General features: G+C 40.5%; 1 protein-coding gene across 5 annotated transcripts in view; it reads right to left on the bottom strand.

Annotated features, from left to right (window-relative positions):
* Positions 1-15,253, bottom strand: part of REV1 (REV1 DNA directed polymerase) — an 88,362-nt gene that overhangs the window by 38,147 nt on the left and 34,962 nt on the right. For all 5 annotated transcript variants that reach the window (XR_010662380.1, XM_065929724.1, XM_065929726.1 and 2 more), the window contains exons 4-5: positions 11,517-11,685; positions 1,185-1,337 (exon numbers count right to left, since the gene is read on the bottom strand). Coding sequence is in view for 4 of the 5 variants with exons in the window: in XM_065929724.1 (XP_065785796.1) it covers positions 1,185-1,337; positions 11,517-11,685 (322 nt within the window). In the remaining variant the exon portion in view is untranslated. The remainder of the gene's footprint in view (positions 1-1,184; positions 1,338-11,516; positions 11,686-15,253) is intronic.

Here is a 15,253-nt window from a genome sequence, read left to right as displayed (position 1 = left end):
ATACTAGCAACACATGCAATAGAAATGCACACACTGGCAATAAAACACTGCTCACGGCCCTCTTTCTGCACTGCGGTGTTCCAGCCTAGGCAATCGGACATCTAAAGTGGCTGGACTGGAAATACACCATGAGTGGATAATACATTCACTAGGCAACAACATAAATGGATCAATAATTAAAATCTAATAGGCAAATTCTTCCTAAAATCGACACAGAGAAGAATTTCAACACACACACACATAGATATTTTATTAGTGGAGTAAGAAAAAAAAAGATGAAGTTGTGCATTCAGAAAGTTTTCTGATACTGCCTATACACATTGATGGTACTAAAAAAACAAAATTAGAAGTTTTAGGTAACATGAAAAACAACTTATGTAAGTGAATACAAGTTAAAGAACAAACGCCAACAAAACTACAGAAGGTAGTGACATCGGATCCCCCCAGTGCAATTAAAACTCCTGGTGTTTTGGGAAAAAATATATCCAACTCCCAAAGCAAGCAATTTAAATAAATAAGGAGAAGGCTCATGATAATGAATCATGATGATAAACCACCTGATATACAAGTTAAGGCAACATACCAATTAACTATAGAGCCAATTTACCTAGGGTTACTGCAATTAAAACTTAAATCAAAATATTTTAAAAACACATGGAATAAGGCCTAGATTCATCTTTAATTCTATAACCTTGAGGGTCATCACCTAATTTTCACCAACATAAAATATTTATGTTTTTATATTGTTACTGACTTAGAATTTTCCAAAAATAACCTAGAAATGTTAACATTTTCATTATCTATCTTTCTGTGCAACAGTGCACAACAAATGTACAGGTGGCGTAGTTCAGTCTTTGAGAAGGTAATATTCTACAGCAAATTACTTGTGTCAAAAATTATTACTGCCATGGAAAATCCATGAAAAATTTTACTTCTAGTAACTTAGCAGCCATTGGTTTAACATGGAAATCTAATGTGAGTGGAAAAGTTTTCTTGTTTACATTTTATTTATGAAACTGTCGTGATAAAAATAATTTTTAGCTAAGACACCCACCCCTATACTTCCACAGGATTAATACAGACGAATAACAAGGTTTCATGTGTGCTTCTATCTTGCGTAGAGCAGGGCCCATGCACACTGCTAAACTCCCACTCTGCAGTCTCCCCAGCCCGGACGCACTTACACCCTGTCGTTGAGCTGCTTGGTGATGCTGCTGGGACCCGGGAGGGGGTCCTCAGGCTTGCACACAGGATTAAAGTTGAGGCTTTTCTGCACGGAGGACTGCTTGGTGTACAGCTGATACGGAATGCAGGACAGCAGGCGTCCAGCTTTGATGCTGAAACGAAAAAGTCAGACCAGTTTAAGGGTTTAATACTGGGGTACACGAGCTTCACAGAAAATGAACGTTCTCAAGAACAGGAGTATTCCACCAACAGCATGCCACTGCTCTTTCTAGTTTATTCCTTCCTCCTTCGTTTTAGTGGTCCTAACACAACATAATTTTAGTTAAACATGAAGAGATGTGTCTGAAACTTTAAAAACCAGTGGCCAACAATCTCACATTGAGGAGGGGAAAACTAGAGAATAGGATGAGAAAAGTTTAAATACAGAGCTGGACTAGTCAATATTTTAATCATCATGACTTTAATATTAATCACAATCTTTCCCCAAAATTGCTACAAATGGTGACTGCAGCCATGAAATTAAAAGCCTTCTCCTTGCAAGAAAAGTTTTGACAAACCTAGACTGCATATTAAAAAGCAGAGACATTAGTTTGCCAACAAAGGTTCATATAGTAAAAGCTATGATTTTTCCAGTAGTCAAGTATGGATGTGAAAGATGAACCATAAAGAAAGCTGAATGCTGATGAACTGATGCTTTTGAGCTGTGGTGTTGCAGAAGACTCTTGAGAGTCCCTTGGACTGCAAGATCAAACCAGTCAAACCTAAAGGAAATCAATCGTGAATATTCATTACAAGGACTTGATGCTGAAGCTCCAATACTATGGCCACCTGATGGGAAGAGCCGACTCATTAGAAAAGACCCTGATATCAGGTGGGAAAGAGTGAAGGCAGGAGAAAGGGACGCAGAGGATGAGATGGCTGGATGGCATCACCGACTCAATGGACATGGGTTTGAGCAAACTCCAGGAGATGGTGAAGGGCAGGAAGCCTGACATGATGCAGTCCGTGGGGTCGCAAGGAGTCGGACACGACTGAGCCACTGAACAACAACAACTACAACAACAATCTTTCTCCAGTTCCCATACAATCATCGAGGTTTTCTCAACCCATCTCACATGGGTTTCCCCAGTGATCCCCAATTCCTAAGATTCATGTCAGGTCTATTACATGTGAAAGCCTGTAATGTGAAGGCCAAAGTAAAGAACCTCAACTTTAAGAGAAGTAACTTATACTATTTTATATGTATAAGTGTGATAGAGACAAGGCCACTAGAAGACAGGAACTAAGAGAAGCTACCATATACATCTAGGTATCCTCTTCCAAACGTTCACTATCTACACATCAACCACCACCGCGGTAAATCAGGGGGCATGAGTAGTATGATGCTAGACAGCCAGGCCCATTAACAGATATTCCCAAACACCTGTTATAATGTTATAACTAAGAACTCAAACCAAGGTCATTAAACTAGTATTTGCTTTCTAATAAACTGAGTTACATATGGTTACTGTGTCTTTAAATACATCATTTTCAATTCAAAATTGAAACATTTCAAAGCATGTGTGGCTTTAAACCTAAACTACGTATTAAGAAAGCCACTCTTCAATTATTTAGGAAAAAATGAATAAAGAGTAAAATATTTTTCTTAGTATCTGACAAATTCAAAAGTTTTGACATTTTCCTCAAAGGGCACTCCACAAAACTTTAAAAAAAAAGTAAGAAATTACTGAACTGGCTTAAACAAACAAACCAATTCAAAACATTGAGTCAACAATTGTGAATACTGAAAAACATATGATGATATCCTAAAAATGGAAGTATGCCATGTTACAAACTAAGTCCTTTATGTAATTATATCAGTATATAATGCCCCCATAACACCTTCAGCTTTAGGTAGCATTACTAAATATGCTGAAGTACTAAACTAAGACAGTGGAGAACATTACTGCTGACAACACACTTCAATTCTCATTTACCTAAATAAATTTACCATTAGGCTAAAGTTAGTTTTTATCAAGACGACAGATTACATGCAAATAAGAGAATGAAAATCCCAAAACTGGACTATTAATCTCCTTTATTCTTCATCAAACTAATTTTGCTTCCTTTAACAACCGGTCCCCGATGCCTGGCCACAGATCTTTGTCTTCTTAGCCTCTCCTGTCCTACCTGCTCCCCCAGCCCAGCAGCAGAGGGACTTGGCCCTACCCTGAGCATCTGCCGGCTCCATCATACACAGCACAGCTGCGGCTAAGGGCTGAGTGGAGATTGAAACGGTGCCCGATGTGCCAGGGGCACGTCAGGAGGAAGACCCAGGTGCAGCAAAGCCAGGACATGCCCCGCTGTCATGCTGGCTTCTCCCAGCCTCCTGACAGTGCACTGGCTGACCAGGCCCTGGAGGTGCTCTCTGTGGTCGACCCTGATCACACGACCCCTGTGAAGACTGCGGTCACCTGGCAGAGCCTAAGGCCTATATAACTCAGCCCATGGAGGCTGATGAGAGAGAGCCAATTTTAATACTGCAGGTTTCTAACCAGACATCCTCAGAGATGCCCAGTAAAAGCAACTGACGCCCAGCACACTATAATAATGTTAGACAAGGAATTTTTAAAATTTCAAACCCAAACCACTACACATCCACTGTACACTCCTAAGTGTCAAGACTTATCCATCTGTCCAACTACAGACATGGCAGAAGCATTATCTGAAGGAATGTTTTTAAAAGATCTTCTTTTAAGAAATCTCTCAGGGATTAACGTAACATTTTCTAATTTCACTGCTTATCCTAAGCACAAAGGAGCTGTATATTTTCTACTATTTTTAAGAAGAAAAAAAAAGCTGAATACCAAATATCAAAATCCAAATTTCAAGATCAAAAGAAGTTTCACTTTACCAAAAGATATTACTACATGATTTCTTTAAACACTGGACTTCCTTCATACACTGAAAATAGACTCTGGTATATATGAAAGAGATTACATTCTATTCAGTGTATCAGACGCATGCTCACTGAGGTGAAACATTTACTTTGGGGACTCTTGGTTTGTCCTCTAGCCCTAATACACTTATCTCTAAAGTAGAACTTTGCTTCTGACAATCCTCTAAATCATTTCCTATGCTGACACAATGAATTTACACTGACAGTTATAACCAGAATCTGGAAAATTTTGTAAAAATCAAAATATAAAAGTTACTATGATGATTTCACTGTAGCAATACTATCGTCTTTAGAAATGCAATTCTGCTCATCAAATGTCATATGGTTCCAGTCAACGTCCCAGTCATTCTCTATTAGAAAACCCCTAACACTGTATATTCATCTGCCCATCCAATTCAGGCATCTGTCTTCTTCCTCATTCAAAAGTGAATTTAAGGCAAGAAAGGAGTGAATTATGTGCTAAGGAAAAACTGCACTGTTTTTGCCTTATATTCTAGCACTAAACAAAAATTCTTCATTCATTCAACATTAAATTTCCTCTGTCCCCACCTCCCTGATCATCTAAGCTTTCCAACCACTCACCAAGATCGTATAAGCTCAGAAAAGGAAATAACAGGTATGAACACACACATATATATATAACTTGTTGTCCTTTATCCTACAGGGCCCAAACTGCTTTTTATTTTTCACTACAAATATTGAGAGTTAAGCTATTCACGGTCATTCTTAACTCCTGAAAACCAAGAATATCAGTTCAGTTCAGTTCCTCAGTCGTGTCCGACTCTTTGCGACCCCATGAATCGCAGCACACCAGGCCTCCCTGTCCATCACTAACTCCCAGAGTTTACTCAAACTCATGTCCATCGAGTCAGTGATGCCATCCAATCATCTCATCCTCTGTCGTCCCCTTCTACTCCTGCCCTCAATGTTCCCCAGCAGCATGGTCTTTTCCAATGAGTCAGCTCTTCGCATCAGGTGGCCAAAGTACTGGAGTTTCAGCTTCAGCATCAGTCCTTCCAATGAACACCCAGGACTGATCTCCTTTAGGATGGACTGGTTGGATCTCGCAGTCCAAGGGACTCTCAAGAGTCTTCTCCAACACCACAGTTCAAAAGCAACAATTCTTCGGCGCTCAGCTTTCTTTAGAGTCCAACTCTCACATCCATACATGACCACTGGAAAAACCATACCCTTGACTAGATGGACCTTTTTTGGCAAAATAATGTCTATGTGTTTTAATGTGCTGTCTAGGTTGGTCATAACTTTTCTTCCAAGGAGCGAGTGTGTTTTAACTTCATGGCTGCACTCACCATCTGCAGTGATTTTGGAGCCCCCAAAAATAAAGTCTCTCACTGTTTCCACTGTTTCTCTATATATCTGCCATGAAGAGATTGGACGGGATGCCATGATCTTAGTTAATGAATGATGAATTTTAAGCCAACTTTTTCACTCTCCTCTTTCACTTTCATCAAGAGGCTCTTTAGTTCTTCTTCACTTTTTGCCATAAGGGTGGTGGCATCTGCATATCTGAGGTTATTCATATTTCTCCTGGCAATCTTGATTCCAGCTTGTGCTTCCTCCAGCCCAGCTTTTCTCATGATGCACTCTGCATATAAGTTAAAATAAGCAGGCTGACAATATGCAGCCTTTATGTACTCCTTTTCCTATTTGGAACCAGTCTGTTGTTCCATGTCCAGTTCTAACTGTTGCTTCTTGACCTGCATACAGATTTCTCAGGAGGTAGGTCAGGTGGTCTGGTATTTCCATCTCTTTCAGAATTTTCCACAGTTTATTGTGATCGACACAGTAAAAGGCTTTGGCATAATCAATAATGCAGAAGTAGATGTTTTCCTGCCACTCTCTTGCTTTTTCAAAGATCCAACGGATGTTGGCAATTTGATCTCTGGTTCTTCTGCCCTGCCTTTTTAAAATCCAGCCTGAACATCTGGAAGCTCACAGTTCACATACTGTTGGAGCCTGGCTTGGAGAATTTTAAGTGTCACTTTACTAGCATGTGAGATGAGTGCAATTGTGCAGTAATTTGAGCATTCCCTGACATTGCCTTTCCTCCGTATTGGAATAAAAACTGAACTTTTCCAGTCCTGTGGCCACTGCTGAGTTTTCCAAATTTGCTGGCATATTGAGTGCAGCATTTTCACAGCATCATCTTTTAGGATTTGAAATAGCTCAACTGGAATTCCATCACCTCCACTAGCTTTGCTCGTAGTGATGCTTCCTAAGGACCACTTGACTCCGCATTTCAGGATGTCTGGCTCTAAGTGAGTGATCACACCATCGTGATTATCTGGGTCATGAAGATCTTTTTTGTATAGTTATTCTGTGTATTCTTGCCACCTCTTAATATCTTCTGCTTCTGTTAGGTCCATATCATTTCTGTCCTTTATTGTGCCCATCCTTGCATGAAATGTTCCCTTGGTACCTCTAATTTTCTTGAGGAGATCTCTAGTCTTTCCCATTCTGCATTCCAATGGGAATATCTTTCCTTTTCTCCTTCGCCTTTTACTTCACTTCTCGGTTATGTATAAGGCCTCCTCAGACAGCCATTTTGCTCTTTTGCATTTCTTTTTCTTGGGGATGGTCTTGATCCCTGCCTCCTGTACAATGTCACAAACCTCTGTCCATAGCTCCTCAGGCACTCTATCAGATCAGATCCCTTGAATCTAATGTCATTTCCACTGTATTATCATAAGGGATTTGATTTAGGTCATACCAAAATGGTCTGGTGGTTTTCCCTTCAGATCAGTTCAGTTCAGTTGCTCAGTTGTGTCCGACTCTTTGCGACCCCATCAATCACAGCATGCCAGGCCTCCCTGTCCATCACCAACTCCCGGAGTCCACCCAAACCCATGTCTGTTGAGTCAATGATGCCATCCAACCACCTGATCCTCTGTCACCCCCTTCTTCTTCTGCCCTCAATCTTTCCCAGCAGCAGGGTCTTTTCCAATGAGTCAGCTTTTCACCTCAGGTGGCCAAAGTATTGGAGTTTCAGCTTCAGCATCAGTCCTTCCAATGAACACCCAGGACTGATCTCCTTTAGGATGGACTGGTTGGATCTCCTCACAGTCCAAGGGACTCTCAAGAGTCTTCTCCAACACCACAGTTCAAAAGCATCATTTCTTCAGCACTCAGCTCTCACATCCATACATGACCACTGGAAAAACCATAGCCTTGACTAGACGGATCTTTGTTGGCAAAGTAATGTCTCTGCTTTTTAATATGCTGTCTAGGTTGATCCTAACTTTCCTTTCAAGGAGTAAGCATCTTTTAATTTCATTGATGCAGTCACCATCTGCAGCGATTCTGGAGCCCAAAAAAATTAAGTCAGCCACTGTTTCCCCATCTATTTCCCATGAAGTGATAGGACCAGATGCCATGATCTTAGTTTTCTGAATGTTGAGCTTTAAGCCAACTTTTTCACTCTCCTCTTTCACTTTCATCAAGAGGCTCTTTAGTTCTTCTTCACTTTCTGTCAAAAGGGTGGTGTCATCTGCATATGTGAGGTTATTGATATTTCTCCCAGCAATCTTGATTCTAGCTTGTGCTTCATCCAGCCTAGCGTTTCTCATGATATACTCTGCATATAAGTTAAATAAGCAGGGTGACAATATGCAGCCTTGACGTATTCCTTTTCCTATTTGGAACCAGTCTGTTGTTCCATGTCCAGTTCTGTTGCTTCCTGACCTGCATACAGGTTTCCCAAGAGGCAGGTCAGGTGGTCTGGTATTCCCATCTCTTTCAGAATTTTCCACAGTTTATTGTGATCCACACAGTCAAAGGCTTTGGCATAGTCAATAAAGCAGAAGTAGATATTTTTCTGGAACTCTCTTGCCCTTTCAATGAGCCAGCAGATGTTGGCAATTTGATCTCTGGTTCCTCTGCCTTTTCTAAGACCAGCTTGAACATCTGGAATTTCATGCTTCACATATTGCTGAAGCCTGGCTTGGCCAACTTTAAGTATTACTTTATTAGCATGTGATATGAGTGCAATTGTGTGGTTGTTTGAGCATTCTTTGGCACTGCCTTTCTTTGGGATAACCAAGAATATATTTTCTTATAAATATTATCTACAACATAGGGTGGGGGGACTGAAATGTGTGTCCTGGGTAGTTGGCCAAATTAAAATAATTGGAGAAGAATTCTGTAGTGTAGGGAGAGAAACTAGAAATGAGAATCATGCGTATTTTCTATTAAGAATTGAGGCAAGACACAGAAACACAAGGGGGAAATCATGAGATAAATTGCAGTCAGCTTACATTTGATCTCAATTAGGCACTCTAATAATTACGTTGAGTGTAATTAGAAACAGTTTTATTCCATACGAAATATGAGGGCTTCATGGCATCACAATTATGTGACAGATACACAAGTATGTGATGCTCAGGAAGGGCGCGCTGCCTGGGAGCCAGTTCCTCCCATGAGAAGACCCTGTGGGCTGGCATGAACAGGACCCTCTCTCCTCGCAGCCCAGCCCGTGAGAACCAGGCTCTCTCGCCATGGAGACCTGATGCAAAGTGGACGACGAGAACAAAACCATGGTTTCTACTGTGCTGCGCCCTGATGAATCAGAGGGGTGACCAGAGCGGCTTTTGTAACTACTTCACACTTCAAATTTCCACATCAAATTGTCTGAAGAAAGGGATTAACAAAAATGTGAAAATCACAAACTCATACTATACCATAAACAACTGTAAGATTCACAAGGCAAAGCCTTCAGTAACATAACTCAGAACTTAAACTAATGCACACAGGCTTCTCATTAAAGAACTCCCCTGCCTCTTGGAAGTCATGACCTCGTAATCATGCCTGTATTAACTCAGGTTTAATGGCACCTACAGAGGCACCAGGGAATTTGAATCAAAGCAACCTGCACACTTAGAAGTGTTAGTCACTTTTCAAACTGCTCAAACCAAAAACAGGAAAACCAATTATAGAAGAGAATACCACATATCACCCTTTAAATAGCTAATATAATGTTCAAATTTTTAAGTATAATAAACTCTCATTAAAGCACTGCAGAGGACAAGAGATGAACAAGGCTGGGATTAAGAGCGTGGAAGCAAACAGCTCTGATTTACCCTGGAGAAGCTCATGCTTATGACATTACAGACACCAGGCATTTATGTCATCTATTAGGGCACAGGGCCGACTGATCCATTTCTATAGAGATGAGTGAGCCAGTTCTCCTATAACAACTTAATTAAATGGCAAAGAGCAGACCCAATGATGAGTCAGGAATCTGGATTCTGAATTCTGTCACTTGGGCAAATCAGTTAACCTTATCAGTCCTGCCTTCTCATCTACCACATAAAGCAAATACACCACATAATCATGATTCCACAGTCACTTCAGTTATTTAAAAACAGATCATTAGGTCTGAAGGTGTATTTTATAACTTGTAACTGCCTCAGCTGCATTTATTATTGAATTACCCGTCTAGCTGCATTCAGCAAAAAAGAGTCATTATAAAGAAAGAGCTGTCATGAAGACCACCATTTTCTAAACACGTCAACTTATACCCAGCCAGGGCCCTCTTCACCTCCCTTTCCTATCATCCACAATCTCCCCTATTCCCCCCAAAGCCAAACCAACATCCCCAGATCAAAATTCCAGCCCCAGCACAATGAAATGACTGTGTCTAAGTGCCCACACACAGTGGAACTCTGAAATAATACTAACCTCTTATAAGAAAATTTCACAATTCCTTTTTAAGAAGACACACCATTAAAAGCCATGTGGATAAATCCTATATAATGAACAGTGACTGGGTCCTCGGAACACAGCACAAACATGTTCCAGGGATGAGTCTTCAACTCAATACACCAAGATTTAAATTAAAATACCCCCAGTTTATATGAATAATTTGGCTTTCTGGAAGCCAAATGTACTTTTTCCCTAAATGTACCTTTGAGCTTCTGGAATTCATTTTTCTAATACCTGGTCATGTTTATAGAGTAAAAATAAAATAGCACAGCAGCAGCAGCTTCTTCCGTATTATGCCTCTGTAATATGTGAAACATTGTGCTAGGTAGTTTGCATGAATTATTTCTGGTTTTCACATAACCCTAACAGGTAGACAGTGATCTTTTACAAATGAGGAGACAAGGTTCAGAATGGCGACACCCCCGCTCCTGTTACAATCCAAGATGCAGGGACCCTGAAGAGCTGAGCTGGCACATGAACCCAGGTCTGCTTCCAGAGCCCAGCACAGCCTTTCCACAATATACTGTCTTGTGTGAATCTATGCTGCTGGATCTGCGATACAGAAGACCTGAACAAGTCTAAATCTACCAAATAAATTAGTTTATGCTGTCGGAATTAATGAAATTTAGGGTAAGAAAAGCTTTGGCAGTTGACTTAAATAATTTCTAAGCTTGTGTCATTAACACTCCACCATATAATCTGACCATTCTCTCATATACTGATTACAATCCATTCATGCATAAAATTATGACTTTAATACTTTCACTTTTAACTTTCAATCACTCATAAATTACATGTGAATCACTTAAGTTCTAGCTCATCCTCAAATTCAGATGATGTATTTTATGTTAGGAAGCTACTAAGAATGGCCACCACTGATTTACAACACACCAATTCCAAACAACAGCCAAGGAACTGGAACAACTGAAAAATAGGTATTAATAATACTGCAAACTGCTCCCCTCTCCAAGAACTTCAGGTCCACATTATCCTCATCTTTTCCCCCTTAGCATGTACTAAATTTTAACATATGATATAAACTTACTCACATATTGTTTATTATCTATTTCCCCCAGTAGAATGTAAGGTCCAAGAGGTAGGGGAGGTACTCTGTTTTGCTCAATGATGTATTTCCCAAGTACAAAGAACACTGCCTACTGATAACAGGTGCACAAACATTTGCTGAATGAGTAACATGCTTAGTCAAGCCCTTCCATCACTGTCTCCTGCTCTTCCTTGAGTCATCTTCCCTAAGTTCTGGGAGCTGAGGATGCAGGAACGCTGACCTCAGACCACAGGCACCTGAACTACTATGCAAGGCTAAGGAGTACAGTTGTTGTTTAGTTGCTAAGTCATGTTCAGGTCTTTTGCAACCCCAGGGACTGGAGCCCACCAGGCTCCTCTGTCCATGGGGTTCCCCAGGAAAGAATACTAAACTGGGTTGCCACTTCCTTCTCCAGGGGATCGACCTGACCCAGGGATCAAACCTGTGTCTCCTGCATTGGCAGGCAAGTTCTTTACCACTGAGCCACCCAAGGAGCAGAGCCGTGTTGTTTAAGACATTGATTACTCTTCACCCTTAAGTTAAAAGGCACCGCAGGTTAGGTAAGGGTTTATAATACAGATAAGCATTCCAATTTCTAAAAACGCTTTAATTAAAAATTAAACTTACCTTTCCACAATCCATTCTGGTCGAATTACTTTTTCTCCCTTTAACTCTTTGATTTTGGCATTAGGAAGATTTGTGGCAATGATGTGTGTTGTTTTGGATCTGGAATAATACACATGATACTGGCCTCCATGCAACATCATTAGCTTTCTCAATTCCTCAGCAGATGGGTCTGTAAAATTAATAATAAAACATGCTGAAAGTTTTATACCTAAGAAAGTAGAACTAGAGCACTGGCTGAACAATCCCTTCAACTGGATGATTTAACGAACACATCACTGGTTCACTTTCTCCTTGGCTGTGCTGTGATAGAGCTATTTTGCGTTATTCAGCACAGCCTGAATTCTGATTCTCCTGGCTACTAACAGTCAACCAACACAAGAACGTGCACTGCCGGGCTTCCTTGGTGGCTCAGTGATAAAGAACCCACCTGCCAGCCCAGCAGACTTGGGTTCTATCCCTAGTCTGGGGTGATCCCATATGCCACACAGCAACTAAGCCCATGTGCCACAACTACTAAGTCTGCGCTCTAGAGCCCGGAAGCCGCAACTACCAAAGCCCGCTCACCCTGGACTCCGTGCTCCACAAGAGAAGTCACCACAAAGAGAATCTGTGCACCACAACTACAGAGGAGCTCCCATTCACTGCAATGAGAGAAAAGTCCATGCACCAACAAAGACCCAATGCAACCAAAATGAACTATTTTTTAAAAACTCATCCACGTAAAAAAAAAATCTTAGAAAAGCAAAACCAAAAGCATCTACTGACAAGAGATGCCTAAAGAGCAGACAGGCTCCTCAAGTAATCAATCTGATACTGATAACAGTGCAATATTATGAAACGGTGAGGATTTTTACCACAGCTATATGACCGTGATATTTTTGTTATGCTTAAAAATACTTACTATAAGCAGACTTACTGTAGGGCTTGTTAAGACTTTACTCCTATGAAGCTATCTAAAGTTTTATTTAAGAAAATATAAGAAAAGTTAAAATAATCCTATTTGGTTTCCTAATATGAACTTGCATCAAAGCCAAAAAATAAACCAAAACAAATAAAAAAAAGGAACTGCCAACCAAGAAGCACTGTTTTATCCCCAATTCTGTTTCAAATTATTTCACTCTTAGTAAAACTGCAAAAAAATAAATATGAATCAATGTGGTTTATGCTTTCCCATAAAAATGTCTGACTCACTAAAGTTATGTTGTGACTGGCATTACTAGTATCACATTAAACTAATTATTTTCAATAGCTCTTCTATTTCTTTTAATTTTTATCCTAAGAAAAGGAAAGGAAAGTGAAAGTCACTCAGTCATGTCTGACTCTTTGCGACCGTATGGACTATACAGTCCCTGCAATTCTCCAGGCCAGAATATTGGAGCGGGTAGCCTTTCCCTTCTCCAGGGGATCTTTCCAACCCAGGGATAGAACCCAGGTCTCCCGCATCGCAGGTGGATGCTTTACCAGTGAGCCACAAGGAAGACTCTGCGTCACAGCTCCCACAGCAGTAGCTGTTGGCGGGGTGGGGGCGGGGGTGATCTCCACAGGAAGCTTGCGTATCTTCTTGGTTATTCAAGCAATAAATTGTCTTTAAGCACAAATAATACAAATCCAAGCACTTAAATGAGTACTTTTATTAGAATAACTAATTCGGTGAGTTTGGGTCTTTAGAAGAAGAAACATGTTCCCTTAACAAGAGTTTTGGTAAGGGTTTTTATCATGAACAACCTAACCTTACACCTAAAGTAACTAGAGAAAGATGAACAAACAGAACTCAAAGTTAGTAGAAAGAAAAAAATCATAAAGACAAATAATATCAGAAATAAAAAAAGCTAAAATGGACACCATGGAAATACAAAGACTCCTAAGAGACTACTGTGAGCAGCTATACATGAATAAAATGGACAACCTAGAAGAAATGAACAAATTCTCAGACAGGAATAATCTCCCAAGACTGAACCAGGAAGAAACAGAAAACACGAACAGACCAATTACTAGTACTGAAATTGAATCAGTAATTTAAAAACTCCCAAGAAAGGCTTCTCTGGCAGTCCAGTGGTTAAGAATCCGCCTTGCAGAGAGGGGACACTGAGCCCACGTGCCGAGGAGCACCTAAGCCGGGAGCCACAAGCACGGAGCCCGCACACCTGGAGCCCGCGCTCTGCCGCGGGAGAAGCCACTGCAGTGCGACGCCCACGGCCACAAGGAGAGAGCAGCCTCCACTTGCTGCGCCGAGACAAAGCCCACGCAGCAGCAGCCAAACACCCGATAAGCAAAACCCAGGGCCAGACGGCCTCAGAGGGGAATCCTACCAAACAACCAGGGAAGAGCTAGCACCTACCCTTCTGAAGGCGTTCCCAAAAACTGCAGAGGAAGGAACACTTCTCATCTCATTTTATGAGACCACCATCATCCTGATAACAAAACCAGCCAAAAGTATCACAAAAAAAGAAAATTACAGGCTGATATCACTGATGAACACAGATGCAAAACCCCCCAACAAAGTACTAGCAAACAAACTCAAAACAATACATTAAAAAGATCACACAACGTGATCGAGTGGGATTTATCTCAGGGATGCAAGTATTTTTCAACATTCAAAACTCAGTCATCCAAAGGAGGCAAGGATATACAATGGAAAAAAGACAACCTCTTTAACAAGTGGTGCTGGGAAAACTGGTCAACCACTTGTAAAAGAATGAAACTACAACACTTTCTAACACCATACACAAAAATAAACTCAAAATGGATTAAAGATCTAAATGTAAGACCAGAAACTATAAAACTCCTAGAGGAGAACATAGGCAAAACACTCTCCGACATAAATCTCAGCAGGATCCTCTATGACCCACCTCCCAGAATATTGGAAATAAAAGCAAAACTAAACAAATGGGACCTAATGAAACTTAAAATCTTTCGCACTACAAAGGAAACTATAAGTAAGGTGAAAAGACAGCCCTCAGATTGGGAGAAAATAATAGCAAATGAAGAAACAGACAAAGGATTAATCTCAAAAATATACAAGCAACTCCTGAAGCTCAACTCCAGAAAAATAAATGACCCAATCAAAAAATGGGCCAAAGAACTAAACAGACATTTCTCCAAAGAAGACATACAGATGGCTAACAAACACATGAAAAGATGTTCAACATCACTCATTATTAGAGAAATGCAAATCAAAACCACAATGAGGTATCATTACACGCCAGTCAGGATGGCTGCTATCCAAAAGTCTACACGCAATAAATGCTGGAGAGGGTGTGGAGAAAAGGGAACCCTCTTACACTGTTGGTGGAAATGCAAACTAGTACAGCCACTGTGGAAAACAGTGTGGAGATTTCTTAAAAAACTGGAAATAGAACTGCCATATGACCCAGCAATACCACTTCTGGGCATACACACTGAGGAAACCAGATCTGAAAGAGACACGTGCACCCCAATGTTCATCGCAGCACAATTTATAATAGCTAGGACATGGAAGCAACCTAGATGCCCATCAGCAGACGAATGGATAAGGAAGCTGTGGTACATATACACCATGGAATATTACTCAGCCATTAAAAAGAATTCATTTGAATCAGTTCTAATGAGATGGTTGAAACTGGAGCCCATTATACAGAGTGAAGTAAGCCAGAAAGATAAAGAACACTACAGCATACTAACACATATATATGGAATTTAGAAAGATGGTAATGATAACCCTATATGCAAAACAGAAAAAGAGACACAGAAGTACAGAA

The sequence above is a fragment of the Muntiacus reevesi genome, chromosome 3 (assembly GCF_963930625.1).
Source record: "Muntiacus reevesi chromosome 3, mMunRee1.1, whole genome shotgun sequence".
In the NCBI taxonomy this organism is placed as follows: domain Eukaryota; kingdom Metazoa; phylum Chordata; class Mammalia; order Artiodactyla; family Cervidae; genus Muntiacus; species Muntiacus reevesi.
This window is presented reverse-complemented; position numbering and strand designations above follow the sequence as displayed.